Source organism: Balaenoptera acutorostrata, chromosome 7 (genome assembly GCF_949987535.1).
Source record: "Balaenoptera acutorostrata chromosome 7, mBalAcu1.1, whole genome shotgun sequence".
NCBI classification, from domain to species: Eukaryota; Metazoa; Chordata; class Mammalia; order Artiodactyla; family Balaenopteridae; genus Balaenoptera; species Balaenoptera acutorostrata.
Window position 1 is genome coordinate 43,621,346 of NC_080070.1, and position 19,082 is coordinate 43,640,427.

At 39.7% G+C, this 19,082-nt stretch overlaps 1 protein-coding gene across 1 annotated transcript in view; it reads left to right on the top strand.

Annotated features, from left to right (window-relative positions):
* The first annotated feature begins 315 nt into the window (after positions 1–315).
* TBX20 (T-box transcription factor 20) overlaps positions 316–19,082 on the top strand; it is a 51,193-nt gene continuing 32,426 nt past the window's right edge. Inside the window, exons 1-5 of the mRNA XM_007182328.2 lie at positions 316–907; positions 4,302–4,560; positions 5,582–5,746; positions 10,143–10,251; positions 13,913–14,071. Coding sequence (XP_007182390.1) covers positions 781–907; positions 4,302–4,560; positions 5,582–5,746; positions 10,143–10,251; positions 13,913–14,071 — 819 coding nt within the window. The 5' untranslated portion in view covers positions 316–780. The remainder of the gene's footprint in view (positions 908–4,301; positions 4,561–5,581; positions 5,747–10,142; positions 10,252–13,912; positions 14,072–19,082) is intronic.

Consider the following 19,082-nt stretch of genomic DNA (forward strand, 5'->3'; position numbering starts at 1 on the left):
TCCCCTCCCGACAGCGATCACCTCCTTCTCACTCCTGGACTGCGAGACCAGGCCGGCTGAGTCCGCGGCCGCTGCGCCAGCCTGGTGGTGTCACCCCATTCCCCGAACGGGTGCCATGCTCCAGCCGGCTGCTGAGCGAGGCCACGCGGGCGCCGCGCCCCGGGCGCGCCCTCCCCACCCGGCCCCGCGGCCCCGCCCCCGGCGGCGGAATCAGGAAGCGGTGACGTGTGGCGGCGCTGACTGGCTGCGGGCCGCCGGGATCGCAGCTGCCAGCAAATTAAGGCGCAGGGCGGCGAACGCCCGGGCGCAGTGTCCTCCGCGCCCCGCCGTGCTCGCACGGCTACGCTCCCGCTCCCAGGCAACCGCCCCATTTTAGCTGCGCTCGGCCGCTCCGACTGTCCCCAGAGTGGGGAGGGAGGAAAGACGTGGAGCGGGTGCTGCAGGACCCCTGGGCTTTGCGCAGCTGATGCCCGTCTCCAGCTTCCGGAGGCACAGCCTGTGGTCCTACGGAGCGTCCCGGTGCTTGCACACTTAGCTGAGACCGTGGTTGGTCCTCTCCGACTAGTTTGAAGTCTCTGCGGCTCGAGGCTCTTGCGGTGGGGGAAAGGAGAGGCCGGTGTGGAGCTCTCGGGAGGTTGGGGCTGACTCATCTAGAGTCCCCGACTCCCCTGTGATTGCACTTGGAAACTTTCCGCTGTGTTTCAGTCTCTGTCTCTCTTGGGGAAGCTGGACGGCAGTTCGGCAGGCCAGGTCCCTGGCCAGGACCGCGCACTAGGGGCCATGGAGTTCACGGCATCGCCCAAGCCCCAGCTTTCCTCCAGGGCCAACGCCTTCTCCATCGCCGCGCTGATGTCGAGCGGCGGCTCCAAAGAGAAGGAAGCTACGGAGAACACTATCAAACCACTGGGTAAGTCGGATGCTAGGCCGTCGGGGTGCGCAGGCATGGGAGTGCTGCACATTTGTCTGTCCCTCTGTTCCCTAGCTTCAGGAGGCTCTCGAGGGTGGCCACCTTTCCCGGCTCGCGGCAGCTCTGACCCTCAGGCCATAGACTATACGTTGCGGGTCGGAGATTTTTTTTTCTCTTAGGCCCGAATTCTTTGGGGACTTCACAGTCTGTTAAATGCAACCGGTTTCCTATCTCGTACGTATATCGCTAGTCGCTTTCCCTATTTGTCTAGAATCCTTATGTCAAGTCGGACATCCGGTGTGTGTAACTTTGTTGGGATAAAAACATTTAGGGGATAAATAATAATAAAACCCCTTTTAAAGACTCAACAGGATTTACGATGCGTGTAACACCTGCTTGTGCATTTGAAACCAAGGAAACTCTGACTTCACAAGAAACTAGTTTAATTTTGTTTTTCCCCCGACTTGAATAGACTACACAAAGTCAGCTCCTTAAGACAACTGTCAAGTGCCGTAGAATAAGCCAGTTGTCCCCGCATGAACCATTTTCTTCACAGAAGCTCTAGACTTATCTGTAAGACATCAGTGGAGGTTGGCAAAAACATTAGCCAGTTACCATTTCCCAGATTCCTCAACTTTTAGCTATACTGTTTATTTAACAACCTTTACCATTTATAGAAGACACTACTCTCAGAGTAAAGGGAAAAAGGGGACTATATTCCCCTTACCACGAGTGAATTGTGTGGGAAAGAAACTGCTGGAGATAAGTGTTTTAAGTCCCTTCACAACTGAGGGAGAAAGAAGTGTTCTCATCATCACCTCTTGGGTCCCCAGGTAATCACTATTCCACATCCTGATCATCTGGTAGCCCTAAAACTGTGGAAAGCATCAAACAGCGAACTTAGGGTAATATTTTAAATAACTTTTAAACTCTCATCAATTTTTTTCTTCCTTCTCCCTGTCCTTCTCAACATTTTAACATCTCACACTTTGAAACAACAATAATAATATAAAAGATGAAATGTTAGAGATGAAAAATAAGGGGCCTGGGCAGAGAGAGAAGAGAGAACTAAAATCCCTGCAGCAACTTAGAACCAAGGAAAAGGAAACCGGATGATCTCCAGAAAACATGTCAAAAAGTCTCTCTTCCAAGGTTTTCACTCCCTTTCCCTGGTTCTTCCCACCTATCCTCCTGGGTAAATCTAAACCTGCCAAAGAAATGGAAACAACCAATCAGACAAACTCCAACTGTTTAGAAAAAAATTCACCACCAATTTCAAAGTTACGTTTATGGCACTTCCCAACATTATCCGCTCCTATTTAGGGGGCCTCTGAATTCTTTATAAATGCCCCCATTACAGTTTGGTAGCTAGCAGGAAAAGAGGATTTCTGGTTAAAATTCCTGACAGAAGTACAGACAGTAGACTGGGAAACATGCCAGCTTCAGCTCCACTGTCATTGCAACATTGCTTCCTTCTCTACTTTCCTGAGAAAAAACCCACCCTCCTCTGAATTCTAAATTATAAAACCATTCACAGCTCTCGGCACCTCCACCCTTACCCCAGTCTGTAAAATGAGCATCCTCCCTCCCCTGGGGCTTTTGAGACCGGCTCCAAAAACAACCAGAAGGCATTCTAGTCCCTTTCAGGGGCCAGTTCAACAGAGCACAATTAGCAGTTGTAAGCCAAGGACTCCGGCACGTGAAATACCTGTTAAGAGAGAATGAAACACTAGCGAGATGCTGAAGAAACTGTAGGGTGGGAGTCACAAGTGTCTCATTACTGCTCATTTAAACACGTTAAATCTACTCAGAAGAACCACCTCAGACGACTAGATCATTAATTTTTTTAAAAATTGAGATATAATTGACATATAACATTGTGTTAGAGCATTTCTGTATCATTTTCTTCTTCCTCCACTTCCCAACCCTGACCCACTGGTTAGTCTGGAGCTTACAGCATTTGTGTTTTTCAATTGTCAGAAAATTTCTAAGGCTACTTGTTAATTCCCTATACAGATGTTATGTGAATGTGTTTCTGAAAACATTAGTAAAAAATATGATTTTGCCATGGCATGGTTCTCTTTGAATTTGAAAACAGAAGGATAATTAATTTGGTTATTCTTAATTTAAAATGCTTCCATGAATTGGATTATTATTTTAAGAGAAAAGAAGGTAAAAATTTTCTACGTCCTGCTTGCCTGCCCCAAGTCAAAAGAGAAATATGAGAAATAAAACATTATATGTGTGCGTGTGTATGTATGTGTGTGTGTGCGTGTGTATGCGTGCGTATGTATGTGTGTGTGTGTATGTATATATATATATATATATATATATAAAACTTGTTTCAATTCCTTGAGGGCACTTAGAACAGAGCTGTTTGAAGTTCAGTTTCACATTGCGGATTCAAGTAGTTTCTTTTTTAAAGGATGCAAGATAATTGGGACAATTACAGAGCTCCCCCTGTATTCCATCAAAGTGACTGGTGTAGTCCCAGGCCCTTATCATCTGTGGGGGAGAATGTTTGGTTCGTATGCAGTGGTGTTTCAGCTTGATGGCAGATGGCAAACTGTTCTTCCTACTTTAATACTCTGCTCTTCTGGGTTTGGGGTTCTTTTGCTCACTTCCAAAACGTTCTTGAGAGAGAGAGAGAAATACACATATCATCCCTCAAGTACTTGTTTCAAGCCCAGTCCAAAAAATTGGCCCAGAGATTGTACTCCTGTGATTTAACAAGCAATAAATATGCTAGTCTTTCATAAGCTCTCAGGCTGGGAGGGAAATTATAAAAATGCCCTAATGTAACATCTGAAAGCCTAGGAAACTGGGAGCCAGGCAGAGAAGCGAAGTGACTTAATTTTTTTAACCCCCCCAACACCCCTTTTTCACTTTCTCTTATGGGGAGGGGACTCCAGGAGGGAAGGGAAGTTTCTCTCAAAGTGAGGAAGGTGCTGATTTCTTCACTCCCTTGATCTCCCTGCAGAAAAGTGTCCCCTTTGTCAATGAGGGAGAACTGGCACTAGAGCCCACAAGCTGTGAAGTCTAGAACATGGGAGGGATAACAACAGGACTACTTGCTTTTAATTCTTTATGATCATGCCTTTCCCTTTATCCACTCCTCGCATTTCTATTCTCCAGAGTGGGTTTCAGTAATGGTGGTAACAAACCACGGTTCTAAAACTCACTCATTTGGTTCCGTAAGCAAGCAGGAGCCATGTCACTTCACAGGAATTTCAGGCTTAATTTATATAGTGATGGGTTATTGCTGCCCTCCCGGAGATTCTGTGCGTAACTTTTCCAAAGTCAAATCCAGGAACCTATTTCAGTTGCGCTGTTCTCCTTCCTGTATCTTTTCTTGACAGAATTAGCTGTCATTCTCAATTCTCTTTGCCTGCAGAACAATTTGTCGAGAAGTCGTCCTGCGCTCAGCCCCTGGGCGAGCTGACCAGCCTAGATGCTCACGGGGAGTTTGGTGGCAGCGTCGCGGGCAACAGCAGCCCATCCTCCTCCTCTCTATGCACTGAGCCGCTGATCCCCACCACCCCCATCATCCCCAGCGAGGAAATGGCCAAAATTGCCTGCAGCCTGGAGACCAAGGAGCTCTGGGACAAATTCCACGAGCTGGGCACGGAGATGATCATCACCAAGTCTGGCAGGTTGTAGGGGGGCTTGTTGGGTGAGGAGTGGGGAGAAGGGAATAGTGCCCTGGGTGGCAGAGGGAGTTTCCAGGAACTGGGTGAAACTCTACTGGTCCTGAGCTCCAAGAGGAAGCTTCGCTCAAGGAGGGTTTCTTTCGGCAGACTTGCTTTTGGAAAGAGCTGCTGAGACAGATGTCCAGGCATTTGCTTTCTTGGGATCTGGCAGTGGGAAGCCCCACCCCTGCCCTAAGGGCATGGGACTGGGATCTCTGGCCCCCTGCAGCCTGGGATGGCTTCTGGGTGCAGGGTCGGCATCTGGAGGGAAGCAGGAACTCAGCTCGTGCCGGGGTACAGGGCGGGCTGCTGGGTGCTGTAAGGGAGGCAGGCGGCTTGGCTTCCCTTTTATCAGCCTCAATTTGCAGAAGCTCCCATTAAAAACTAAAATGAAAACCTGGGAGGAAGAATGAAATTTGAAACGACCACACTCCCGGTAGGAAGGAGCTCTGGTGCAGGGGGCCTCTTGGCGCCGCAGTGGGCTGACTCAGGGCAGGCAGGAAGTCCCAGGTGCAGGCTGCTCCTGGGACTGGGGCTAAGGCTCTGGGGGTCGGTGGCCCCTTGGCGCCTGACTGCTCCAGCTGTCAGGACTCTGGGACACACCGCCCAGAGTCTTCCGAAACGAAACTCAACTTGAGAACCCTGCTCTGGCTTTCTACTAAGGCAAGAGTAAGTTTTCTCCCTGCAAGGCAAGGAGGTTATAGGACTCCGTCTGCTCTGGAGATTTTGGTCTGGGAGCCTAATGGGCTTGGTGATTTAGCACAGGATTTTCCCTAATTGCAGACCTTTGGGTATTAATGAGGACTCCTACAGAGATGACACTTAAGATTATCTAGGCTCGGGAGAAGGTCAGTCTCCGTATTCACATCCCTGAATGGCTTTACAGGAAACACAAAGAGTTTGGGGGCTGGGTAGGGAGGGAAGGCAGACAGACCCTTTTCCTCCCTCTCTAATTCGGGTGATTCTCTTTGTCTCACTGTGTCAGGAGGATGTTTCCTACCATCCGTGTGTCCTTTTCCGGCGTGGATTCTGAGGCCAAGTACATAGTACTGATGGACATCGTCCCTGTGGACAACAAGAGGTACCGCTATGCCTACCACCGGTCCTCCTGGCTGGTGGCTGGCAAGGCGGACCCTCCGCTGCCAGCCAGGTTTGTGCCTCCAGATTTTCCAGCCAAGCAAAATTTGTATTAACCTTGCTGGCAGAATGTCTCCTGCCCTGGTTGTTTGAATTTTAAGCAGGTCTGTTTTTAAAGCCGTAAGTTCTGGTAAGAGAGCTTTCCAAGCCCAGACACTCCAGGATTAACTACACAAAATATGGGTTAGTCTCTGAGAAAGGCAAGAGTTTGTATGCAGAACATTGCCTTTAATTTTATCTTCGTCATAATTCATTTCAAAGTTTTTCTTAAATTTCAATTGGAATATTTATTAGAAATCTGGATCCATTTCATATGGCATCCATCATTTCTATTTGGCTAACACCAAACATAATAAACCTACTGATGAAGTGGCTGCCCTAAAATCCTTTTCAGAAGTCTTCATTTTAGTAAAGTAGTTGTTTATAGTAAATATTTGTTATAACGTGGTTATAACTTCACATAGTAAATATCATATTGGTAAAATGTGGTTGTTTTTGACCAGTAAAAGGCTCAGAGATTTTTAAGTAAGAAAAACAAACTCTTTTTTTACCTCATTATAATTAGTGGATAAATGTAATTCGACATCAAGTTAATATTCTTCCACTGAATTTGTTTTTCTCTTTCTGACTTATTTCACTCTGTATGACAGTCTCTAGGTCCATCCACCTCACTACAAATAACTCAATTTCATTTCTTTTTATGGCTGAGTAATATTCCATTGTATACTGTATGCTAACACATATATATGGAATCTAAAAAAAAAAAAAGGTTCTGAGAAACCTAGGGGCAGGACAGGAATAAAGACGCAGACGTAGAGAATGGACTTGAGGACACGGGGAGGGGGAAGGGTAAGCTGGGACAAAGTGAGAGAGTGGCATGGACTTATAAACACTACCAAATGTAAAATAGATAGCTAGTGGGAAGCAGCCACATAGCACAGGGAGATCAGTTCCGTACTTTGTGACCACCTAAAGGGGTGGGATAGGGAGAGTAGGAGGGAGACACAAGAGGGAGGGGATATGGGGATATATGTGTGTATATATATAGCTGATTCACTTTGTTATAAAACACAAACTAACATACCATTGTAAAGCAATTATACTCCAATAAAGATGTTAAAAAAATATTCTTTTACTGAGAAATTACTCAATATATTAGGTAATGACCCAAACAAAACATGTTCGTTTTTGTGCTGTTCATTGGTAATGTTTTTCCAGGAGAACTCCGTTTTAAAAATCACATGCAAACCTTTATTGCTACTGCCCAAATGAGCATTCTGGGGGAAAAAAACCAGCAAGTTCTTACTTATGTGAATACTAATAGTTTAAGAACAGGACTCTTAACTGCATACTTTAATACAAACAATGAATCTTAGCTGAGTTTACATTTAGGGTTCTAAAACCAAGCCTTACAGCTTTAAAGTTGTTTTATGACTAATTTTTATAATTGATTGGAAGTTCATATCAGAGCTAAGAATTTATTTAAATGTACAGGTTTAGGAACTCTGAAGCTATGGTTCAAAGTATGGTTCTTTGTTAGTATCTAGTCTGGAGTCTAAGTCAAGGCACAGAATCAACACAATTTACACATACAGTTCAAATGGAATATTAAGCTTACTTAGTGGTTGATCATATTATTGAGCTTACAGTATATTAAATACACTGGAGAAGAGATTAAAAGAAGCCTCTCCAAGTTTTCCATTCCCACAAGAGACTAGGAAGGAGATCTTCCCAGCCCTTCCAAACTGATATATTAAATAACATATTAAATAATTTTTAGGACTAAAAATTTTTTTTAAATGTCACTGATTTTTTTTTTAAAAAAGAAGCAAGATTTACAAATTTACAATAGATATTTAAATGAATATAATTAGTGTTCTCTACTATTTACTATTAACTAGCCAGTTCACATTACTCTAGAGCTTCTTTCCAAAATTTAGTTTTTTTTTAAAGGGGGAGAGAGAGGAAGAAAGAAGAGAGAATGAGAGAAGTATTTTAGCAGATTCCTAACCATTTTTACAAGCAAACCCCTTTTCTTTTTTTTTCTCTAAGTCTTTCCTCTAAGAAGTTAATCACTCTTATTTAGCATACATTTTTCCTCCTATCTGAAGGTATGGGGAACTGGTGCAGGCCAGTTGGAAATATGACATGCCTTGTTTATGTTACTAATCTGTTCTGGCTGGAAAAGGAAAGCATGTACCAATACACTATCTTAACTGAAGCATGTTTAAGCTACTGCTGGAATTTTAAGTCCCAGAGGACTTGAGAGAAGCAGGGCTTCCTGTATGTTTTTTCATTCATACTAGTTCAAGCTTACTTATATTGATATTAGATTGAAATGTTTTGTGCATTATAGGATAGAAATATTCTAGATCATATAAGCAACTGTTATTATTATTAAAAGACATAGTGCTATATTTTCTAGCTCCATATGGGAAAGGTGAAGAACTTGGGAGGTGATCATTTTTGAACTGATGGTAGAAATTCCTTGCAGTTCCAGTTCTTTGAAGCACTTTATTTTAGACTGAAGTTCATCAGTCAGCTGTTCCTTATCAGAAGAAATGATGCTTGACAATATCATTTGATCATAATAATGGACAAGACATTATACATGACCTAAATAATGTTATATTTTCATATAGGACATTTCCTTTTTTTAAAAAGTAGTTGATATTTAAATAAATTAATCTTTATTAATGTTATCATATGTGGTGAATTGATACTTAAAGAGGGACCATCTCATCAACTTCTAGGACTTTAAATATTTTTGAACCTTTTTGGAGGAGTGGGTAGGATGTGGTGCTGATTAGTAAAACAACTGCACCTATAAAGTTATAGCCTTGGAGGGGTGACACTTGAAAAGCTATTATGGTTGTGTCATCAAAGAATACTTCAATTGGAAGGCAATTTTGAGCACTCCTTAAAAAAAAAAATCAAACAAACAGGCAGACAAACACCTAAGTTCTTGTACGGGTCTGGTAAGAATCTTTAGTGCTGTCAGCCTGTTTTGTGCTTTGCTTCTTGTGGGCTTTGTGAGTTGCAGCACGTGCACCCAATTCTTCTATTCTTAGTCCTCTATGTGACAAACCACGGCATAGACTTCTTGTTCTTTACATGAATATGTTTTTAAACTTTTTTCCTTGCCTTTGCCCCAACCATAATATTTGTTTAATGATAGTTATAAAGATTCTACACAAAATATAGATATAAATAACCCATTGCATGGATAAAGGAATTTATCCCATTAAATCAAGGATATTTCCTTTCCCTATCATTAGTTCTATGATATCCCTGACTTCAGAAACGCTTATGTTGAGTGCATACTAGGATTGTGATTTACAAAGAGTTGTACTTAGTGTGAAGCTTGCAGGCATTTAACTGTCAGTGAGTAAAAGACTGCCTTGAACATCGCAGCTGATCAATAAACGATAAATACTTGATAAGTATATTTTTTCCCATCAAAGCCTTTTTTTTTTTTTTTTTTTTTTTGCTTAGGCTGTTTACAGATAAATACATTGAATAATTTGAAGCTTACCCAACTTGTTTTCACTCTCCTTAGTAAGCACTTAACTAGGTGATGATGAAAGTAGTAATATTTAAAGTACCGGGAGAAGCAAACAGACTATGTGATCTGTGGACTATTAAAAGTTCCCCAGGTCACTGTATTAAAATTATTCTGTCTTGTTTATAAAGAACACAAACTTTAATTTGAATCACCTTCAAGTTTAAATGAATAGATTCTCTAGAATTGTTTCCTCTTTTAAATTCTTTGTCTTCATTGCTTTTTAGCAGTGCTTATACTAGGAATTCATTTTGCAATTAGTTATAACCTAGTCTTTCTTTTGAAAATATCTACAACAATAGGATTTTATATTTGACAGAAGCAGACCAGTAGTTGACTAGGTCGATGGGAAAAACCCACCTTTAAAAAAATGGCTTGTTCAGCAAATAACAGAAAATGTATTAAGTATATTTTATTTATTTATTTTTAATTGGACTATAATTGCTTTATAATGTTGCATTAGCTTCTGCTGTACAATGAAGGGAATCAGCTATATGTATACATATATCCCCTCCCTCTTGGACCTCCCTCCCACCCGCCCCCATCCCACCCATCTAGGTTGTCACAGAGCACTGAGCTGAGCTTCCTGTGGGACAAATTGGGAGATTAGGATTAACATATATATACTACCATTAGTATAACCCCTTTTAAGTCATTGGTACACAAAGAAACACATTTAGATGTTTCAGCATTTTGGTATTGCTGTATTATAAATTTGAGATTATACGAGGCAAATAAAATTCACTTTATATGATATTTTTGTGTTCCTTTAGAATCAGAATATTTTATAACCCAAAGAGATTTTTTTTTTTAAAGTCTCAATAAAATTCTCTCATAATTTTCTTAGGCTGTATGTACATCCAGACTCTCCTTTTACTGGTGAGCAGCTACTTAAACAGATGGTGTCTTTTGAAAAGGTGAAACTCACCAACAATGAACTGGATCAACATGGCCATGTAAGTACAGTGCTTGGACTATGCGGATTCCCTGGGATGGAATGGAGAAACCACATAAAACTTCCTCTCTCGATGTCTCTTCCTCTCTCCCTTTCCCCCTCCCACCCTCCAGCTCTGAGTCATTCTATGAGAACATTTATTTGTTCTACAGAGAACCTTGACTGCTATTGTCAAGAGGTCATTTACAGAGATGCTGTATGCCATTTCTATGCAAGAGGGTCAGGGACCTCTGGCACCATGGATTCCTACTTCTGCAACTGCTTTACCACCTGCACCAACTAAACAAAGGGAATGTGCATTTTGGAGGTTACTACAGCCCATTTCTTGGATTAAACATCTAATTTCTATCAGTGGTATATCAGATAACACAGCATAAAGGGAATGGGGCTGAGACCTCCTATGGGGGTTTCCCAAAGTGTGTTGTACAGAATACATTCTTGTGAGATGCAATGGGACAAAAGGATTTTATGTACAAATAAATTTGGGAAAGTGCTGTTAGCTCATTATATATCCCCTCTGTAGAGAGCCTTATGAATATTAAAACACAATGAAGTCTTGCAGTTAAAAACAAAACAATCTGATTTTACATCAGTAAGGAGTTCATTAAAATGTTGAAGAAAAGAGAAATTGGAATTCTCAGCTCTTATCAACAATTAATAGAACAAATAGCTGTTGACACAGGCTTTTCCATGTTTGCTAAGACTGCTTTTTAAGGAACTATCTGTGCTGTTATTTCATGCTCTTAAATAAAGATTCACATTTTTTAAAATCTGTGTTAGATTTTATGCTAAGAAAACTTTAGACAGACATACATGCTTCTTTTTGATGAGGAGAATACTGTTTCTTTTTTTGCCTCGTTTGCCAGAAAGCACATTGGGATTTTCATAGTTGCTTTCCTTGGCTTAGATATTCTGATATAATTATTCTCTCTCTTATCCCCTTTATTAAGGCTCCTGTTACTTAAGGTTTTAGTTTTTACTGGATTTATGCAATTTAAAGGAAGAGTTTCAAAACTTTTCTCAAAAAAGACGGTTACACATAGATAAGAGAGAGCTCTAGACGTGGTTTCTAATGGTTGGATTGAACCTGGAACCAAGTAAATCACTTCAGGCACTGCCACCATCCATATGCCCACAGGAGATCTTGTTTATCTTGACCAAGTCAGAGTAACCAGGTTAACTCACAAGTCTGCTGGTGGCACTGCAGGAAGTAGGAAGTAGGAAGTAGGTTAACAGGCTTCTGTTACTTGATGTATTGGAAAAGATAACTGACTTTTTTTACCTTCAAGGACGTTGGCAGAATTGTCCTTTCTTTCAGATGTTTTCATTGACAGATTTTTTTTTTTTCAGGTTAAAATTTATGAAGTATCTGAGAGACATTTTCTGTAGGCCCATGATCATTCTTAATGTCATTCATATTAAAATTTCTTGGGCTCCACTGAAATCTTTGCAGAGAGAAATGAAATTTTTTTATGGTTCTAGTATTTTCCAATGTGAAACTTTTGTAAGAACTGTTTGAGTTTTTCCAGAAAGACCTGAGAATTCATTTTGAGATCAGTTGTCCAGAATTGATATGTTTTCCTTTTAGCATCAGCTTCATGGATGGGAATAGCACTAAGCTATATTTCAGGAGCTCTGGGTTCTAGTCTGATTATGCTAAGATTAGACCTTGACAAATTGTTTAAGTCTTACATGGTTGCTAATATCCATTTTAGCTTTAAAATTTTATTATTTAATATAACTCTTTGTCACCAGAAATAGTGTATTCTGAAAAGTACCAGGAAATATTTTTAGATCCTGTGTTGTTTAGCCAAGTTCTTTGAATCAGTCCTAAAGAAGCCCCCTTTGTAGATGCATTCCAGGAAAATTTCTTATTTCCAGGAATTTATTTCTTCGATGTAACAAAGTCTACATTTCTATCAGTGTTTCTTAGCCCCATGAAAGCTTGAGCAGAGGTTCAAGGAGCCCTGGGATCTGAGACTCAGTCTGGGGTCTGAGTCTGTCCAGCACCCTTTCCTAAAGGAAATTAACGTGGGGGTGGTATAAGGAAGAGGGGACCTTATTTAAAGCTTAGGTTTTTTCCCATTGTGTGTGTGTGTGTGTGTGTGCGTGTGTGAGTGTGTGTATGTGTATGATTTGAAAGCTCTATCTTCTTAGTAGAACATATAATGAATGCTCAGGTTTTTCTTATATCAGGATTAGAAGGCAAATGTTTACTTCTGTCACTTCAAGTTTATCCCAGTTTTATGACTGAGCACAGATATCTTGAACTCCTTAGAATAAACGCATTACACAAAGAGATAACTTTTTTTTTTAAAGTTTATTTTGATTCATTTGAACGTCTCATTTCTTTCAGTAATTCCTATTCAGGTCTGGGATCATAAAAAGATGGCATGTTCAAAAATTCAATGCCAGTTAATGCCCTGTAACTTTGTTGGCTTTTATCTCAGCATGGAAAGAGATTGATTCTGTATCGGTTATCTCACAGTGACTAGTATTTAACTCTGCTCAAGTCAACCAGTGTTAACACTCACCCACCACACCCAAGTTAGCCAAAGAACAAGAGAGCAACAACACTGCATGCCATTGACCCTAGTCCTGCCACAGCATGTGTCAGACACCTCCCCTGAGAGCCAAGCTCTCTGCTAGGCCCTTGGGGTGAAGGGCGTACATTGTGAGCCCTGTTATCCCAGGAAAGACATACCCGATTTTGTAGATTTAGGTAGCTGTCTGGGTTGCGGGGCGGGGGGAGATGGGGAAAATCTTTAATATCTGAAAGTAAATTTTGTTGCTCAAATTTCATAATGGTAAATTATTGTATTTTATTTAAATGATACATGAAAAATACTGCCTTGTTAACAGGGTATATTTCTGATCTCTAAGTACCGGGCAACTTTTAGCAGCTATGGAATGGAAGACGTCCATCACTAACATTCTTATTTAGTTTGTAACTGTAAGTCAGGAATCAATGAAGTTGTCAGAAATGATGACGACGATAATAATAATACAGTTTACTAAGCACTTCCTATTTGCTATGTGATTTACAAGGGTTACAGCATCTGATCCTCACCACAACCCCTGTGAAGTTAATACTGTTCTTGCATTTAAGAAAATGAGGTAAGAGAGGTGAGATCACTTGGCCCAAGATTAAAAAGCTAGAAAGTAGCAGATTCAGTATTCCAACCAAGGTCTACCTTATACCACACTGCCTTTTAAAATTGTTTTATTCCCTCTGCCCCATCTGCCACCCACCCCTCACCCCCCACTGCCCCAAATAACAATCTAGCCTCCTCAAATATGTAATTTCTTACTTTAGAAAATTTAGAGACATACTGCCTTTGGTCTAACCAGACTAAAAAACAGAAAGCGTTTTTTAAAAAATAAACATCCTCCAGATGACTTTTTCCTCTATCATTTTAGAAAGGACACTTGAAACAACCTGTATTATTTGCAGTTGGTTTGGTAAAACGTGACTCACAATACTCTGCAGTATCTTGTGAAAACTATTTGCCTGAAGAATGGAAAGGGTAGATCCTAATCTTAAAACTGCATTTGACACTGTAGATTTTATGGTTCTTTCTTTGCCTCATTGTAATTTGGCCTGTTTATTAGCACTATAAGTACTTAAAATCCAGTACTGTACTTCCCACTCTTTGCTACAGATAATTTTGAACTCAATGCATAAGTACCAGCCACGGGTGCACATCATTAAGAAGAAAGACCACACAGCATCATTACTCAATCTGAAGTCTGAAGAATTCAGAACATTCATCTTTCCAGAAACAGTTTTTACGGCGGTCACTGCCTACCAGAATCAACTGGTGAGTATACCCTTCACAATTTATTTCCCAAATAAGATAAGGCTTTAGGAGAGTTATCTTCTTGGAGAGAAGGGCTATCCCAGTACTCAAAACAGAAATTCACTTTGGAGAAAGCTATGGAGAATCAGCCCCAGGACTTCCAAATATGTTGAGTATCTGTGGCTCAAGGTTATGAAGGTCTGTATTACACCATCTTTCTTAGAACCTTTATACTCGTGGTCAGGCTGTTCACTGCTCCCATGTCCCACCCAAACCTGACCCAATCTGCCTTCTCAAATTTTCTCAAGAACATTACCTGCTTCCTTCTCTTTCTGGTAGAGCCTCATGACATGCGTAAGCATAACTCATTGCTTCATAAAATTTAGAAGTTCAGTTTTTCTGCTAAATTAGCACACATAGTGTGCTAGCCAACTATCCAAGCTACTGATACGTTAGATTATTTTGTGAGATTTATTCAACTGTATTTCAGGGTAAGATAATTCTAGTAGAATGATCTTAAATGCCTCTTTAGATAATAAACTGTAGTATGTAAGCAGTTGTGTATTTAATTAACATCAAGATATCTAATTTATAATATTGAGTTATATATTTTCTACTCTCTGTTGTAAATCATATTTAAAATTTATGCATTTCTTCATCCATAAGGCTTAGTCCAACTCTACTGTAAATATTTACCAAAGTGTTGCTAAGGACTGGGTGCTGTTAGATACTTCCCCATGTATTCTTCTTTCATGGTCAGCGTAATCTTGAAGGCCAGGGGTAACGGTAACATTCTTTAGTGAGGAATCTGAAGCTAAGAGAGGACAAGTAACTTTTCCACAGTCCGAATGGACCAGAAGTAGAATTCCTTTTGATATACTGTACTTGAGTAAAAGGAACTCACATTGTCCGTTTACTCTGGGTTTTGTGTCTTGCTTTTATTTGACTGGTTATAGGTAGCCAGGACTCTTGCTCTCCTCATGTCTGGATGTTATATTTTGGTTCTGAGTGAATAACTGTTAGGTGCTGCCTGACAGATGGCTCAGAGTGGGATGGTCAACCAAGGAAATATGGTGTTGAGTCTCTCAGGAAGAGCAAGAAGATGAAACTGAAAGCCCAGGTAGCCCTACACAAATGAGGAAACAGGAAGTCAGAGAAGGGATGTGGAAAAATGGCCAGAGTGGGTATGTGTCTGTAAGGCATAAGCACCTATAATTTCCATATGACTTTGAGTAGATTTCACTTCACCACTGTGGCTGCCATCTTCTTTGCCTGTAAACTGGGACTAAGAACCAGACCATCTTAGGGAACAACTGTAAGGATCAAATGAGATGCTGTGCATAAACATGCCTTTGGAAATTGTAAGGCACTCTATAAATAAAGCACGTGGTGACTGTTGGACTGTCTCTGGAATGTCCAAAGAGGATTTGCCACCATTTGGATTTTTAAATGTTAGTGGCAACTTTTCAATGAGATAAATGAATGCACAAATGTTATACTATTTATCTTTAAGTAAAAGCAAAGTACTATAACTTTTTAATTATCCCTAAGATAACAACACAAGAGTGGCAACTTTCAGAGAATGCCCAAGCTAAAAATTTGGGTATAGAGTGAAGCCCACAAAGGCCTAAAACATAATGCTCCTTCTCTTAGAATCTGGAACACTGACATCAACAATCCCATTTTTAATTTATTTGAGGATACATGTAATACAGGTATCACAGGTTCAGAAAAGATTCCTGAAACATTTAATTCAATTTACACTAACTGAATTAGTAGCTTTTATATTATGAAACATCAGATTTATACTAATACAAGAAAACCTGCTGATGTTTGAGAATGAAATAAAAACTTGTCGTATGGAAACTTCATTGCTTTTATCAGAATTATCTGTAAAGGGAACCAAAGCAAGAAAAGGTAATTTGGGATTGTTTAGTGAAAATTACAGACAGAACAAAATTAAGGAAAGTTCTAAGTGTAACACCTTAGATTTGGTTTAATTGGTGAAGGAGCAATCCTGAATAAATATTGGCAGGACCTCTCATATCACGGAACACGGAATAGGAGGTTATTATCTACATAATTATAATAACAGCTAATATTTGGGTGCACAAGGCACCATTTAAAGTGCACTGTCTTATTTGATCCTCACAATGACATTATGAGATAGGAACAACAGTATTTTTATGTTGCATTTTACAGTTCAAAGAATGGAGGCATGGAGTTAAATAACTTATCCAATGTGACCCTGCTGCTCCCATCACAGATATGAATCCAGGTAGTTAGGTTTAAAAGCCTAACCTCTAAGCTTTAGGTGCTTGGTGTCCCCAAGAAAGGGGAACCTCACCTCCTGTCAGCTTGTGACCCTGATGGATTCAAGACATCCTTTTTAGAGGGTTTCAGTTCTTTATGTTAATTTCTTTTCTTTTCTTTTCAGCAAGTGCTCATTGCTTACCTGCTGTGTGCAGGGAGCTCTTCACACTGACAGCAGCCAGTGTAACAAGATGGTAATCAACCTATATTGACAATCAAAATATCCACTGGCATTAGCTGTTTCAAATAGGAGCCATATGCTTTAGTGACATTACCTCACTGAATTCTTTTGTTTCCACTCAACATTTATCTAGAAAATTTTCAAATATCCAAAAGTTAAACAAATGGTAAAATGAACCACGTATACTCTCCACCCAGATTCAACAACTAACATTTTTCCAACTTGCTTTACCTCCCCTGCCCCATTTCTCAATCTCTGTACATGTACATACTTTCCCCCTTCTCGCAATCATTTGAAACTAAGATGCATGCATCATGATACTTTACCTGTAAGTACTTCTACAAGTTTAGACTGACAATAAGATTATTTTGTAACCACAATATCTTTACAACATCTAAAATTGAGTTCATATTAAAAATTTCAGGATGGACCTACAAATGTCTTTATAGCCTTTCCCCCAACCCCCGCCTTTGAACTAGTATCCACCTAAGGTTCATGGTTTGGATTTATTTTAATTTAGAAGAATCTCTCTATATTTTTAATCAATATCTCACTTAATTCTGACACTGATCCCCTGGATAAGGCCCTGTAAGCCTCATTTTGTGGATGAAGAAACTGAGGTTCAGAGTGGTTAATACACTTGCCCAAGGTCACAAATCTGGTAAGTGAAAGAACCATCTTCTGGGTGTTAACTCCTCCTTTTTGGTAGCATCCTGCTGGATTGCAAGGCCAAGAAAATGATCACTGACAGTGTCAAGGTTGGGAAACTGAATTTGAAAATATTGCTAAATTAAAATAGGCTAAGATTCTAATAAACACATATCCCAACACTAGTTGCTCCTCTTGAAAATGTTTATTTCCAATTAAGATTATAAATGGGCTCAAAATCCACCTACCAGCGCCTAGCTAGCTTTCACTGCATCATTAAGTGTAACGATTAATATGATTAGTATATATCATTTCATTGCTAAATAACCCACAATAAGTGATTAAATTCAGTACTGCTTTTCTCAATAGATCCTGCCATGTCTGAGTTTATTTCTGTGCACCCACCTTTAAAGCCATAATCCCTAGCACAATGCCGTATGTGTGTGTGTATGTGTGTGTGCTTTTACTTAAAGATAAATAGTATAACATTTGTGCATTCATTTATCTCACTGAAAAGTTGCCACTAACATTTAAAAATCCAAATGGTGGCAAATCCTCTTTGGACATTCCAGAGACAGTCCAACAGTCACCACGTGCTTTATTTATAGAGTGCCTTACAATTTCCAAAGGCATGTTTATGCACAGCATCTCATTTGATCCTTACAGTTGTTCCCTAAGATGGTCTGGTTCTTAGTCCCAGTTTACAGGCAAAGAAGATGGCAGCCACAGGGGTGACGTGAAATCTACTCACATATATATTTGAAATTCAATTAATAGTCAAAAATTTGATTTGGTATAGTAATGAGCCATTTTTGCAAATGGTTTATAGACCTCATAAGACCAATCGAAATTCACTTGGGGTGAATAAATCATTTTGGGGGTTAGTATTTTCATTAGTCTTATACAGTTTTCTGAAGTTATCCTTGATTCTTTCTAGGCCTCCTCACATTTACTGCCTTTTCACTGCTATACCATGCTTGTCTACTGATTTACCCATAATAAACATAAAATAAATATATAGGAAATAAACAAATTAAATGTGTACTAAGTACAGTATAAATATTAGAATATTTTCATGCACAAAGAACAGGGAGAAAAGAGAGAAAGAAGATTTAAAAGTTCACACTTAGGACCGCCTTTATATCTCTTAAACTTTGGATAGGACATTATTTATATACATATTAAAAGCCAAATCAAATTTTCCATTAGAATTTGTGAAAAAGCTTCTCATTTATTGTGTCTGGTAGTTTTATTTGTAAGTAATGAAAACGGGACCTTTTTTCTATTTTTTGCTATTTTTTCCTCTGGTTTTTGTGAGGAAATGATTGCATTTCTTAACATTATTAGATTAAAGCTAAATACATTATACTTTCAACAAACTATTTTATAATTTAAGATTTAAAGGTCATACATTGTTTTTGAGCAGGCATGCCATTGCTGTAGAGTTGAAGTGTAGGTCAGGTTTCATTTTTAAATGCCTTTGGACAGATCTTTTCCTGATAATTGGAGAAATGGTCTCTGAGGGCCAATTTCACCTTGTGGCTGGGAACTCCAGCTATATTCAGAGTCCAGTGATATCACATGGAATAATAACTACTAGAAAAAGTCCCTTTCTCTTTGGTGCAGCTGGCAGTGTCAAAATCTGCCTTCCATTTATACATATATTTATCTATAAAGGAGATGTTGAAAGAATGAATTTGTTTGGTTAGGAAATGCATTATGTTCCATATTATTAAGATAATACATGAAAAAACGGGTGTATTTTGACCAGAATTAGTCAGTGATTTGCATATATGTAGATACACTTGAAACAGGATTTCTTAAGCACATACTGCTGTCCTTACTTGTTAATTCTTCTTCCTCACAAAATGAAAAATACTGCTGCTTTTA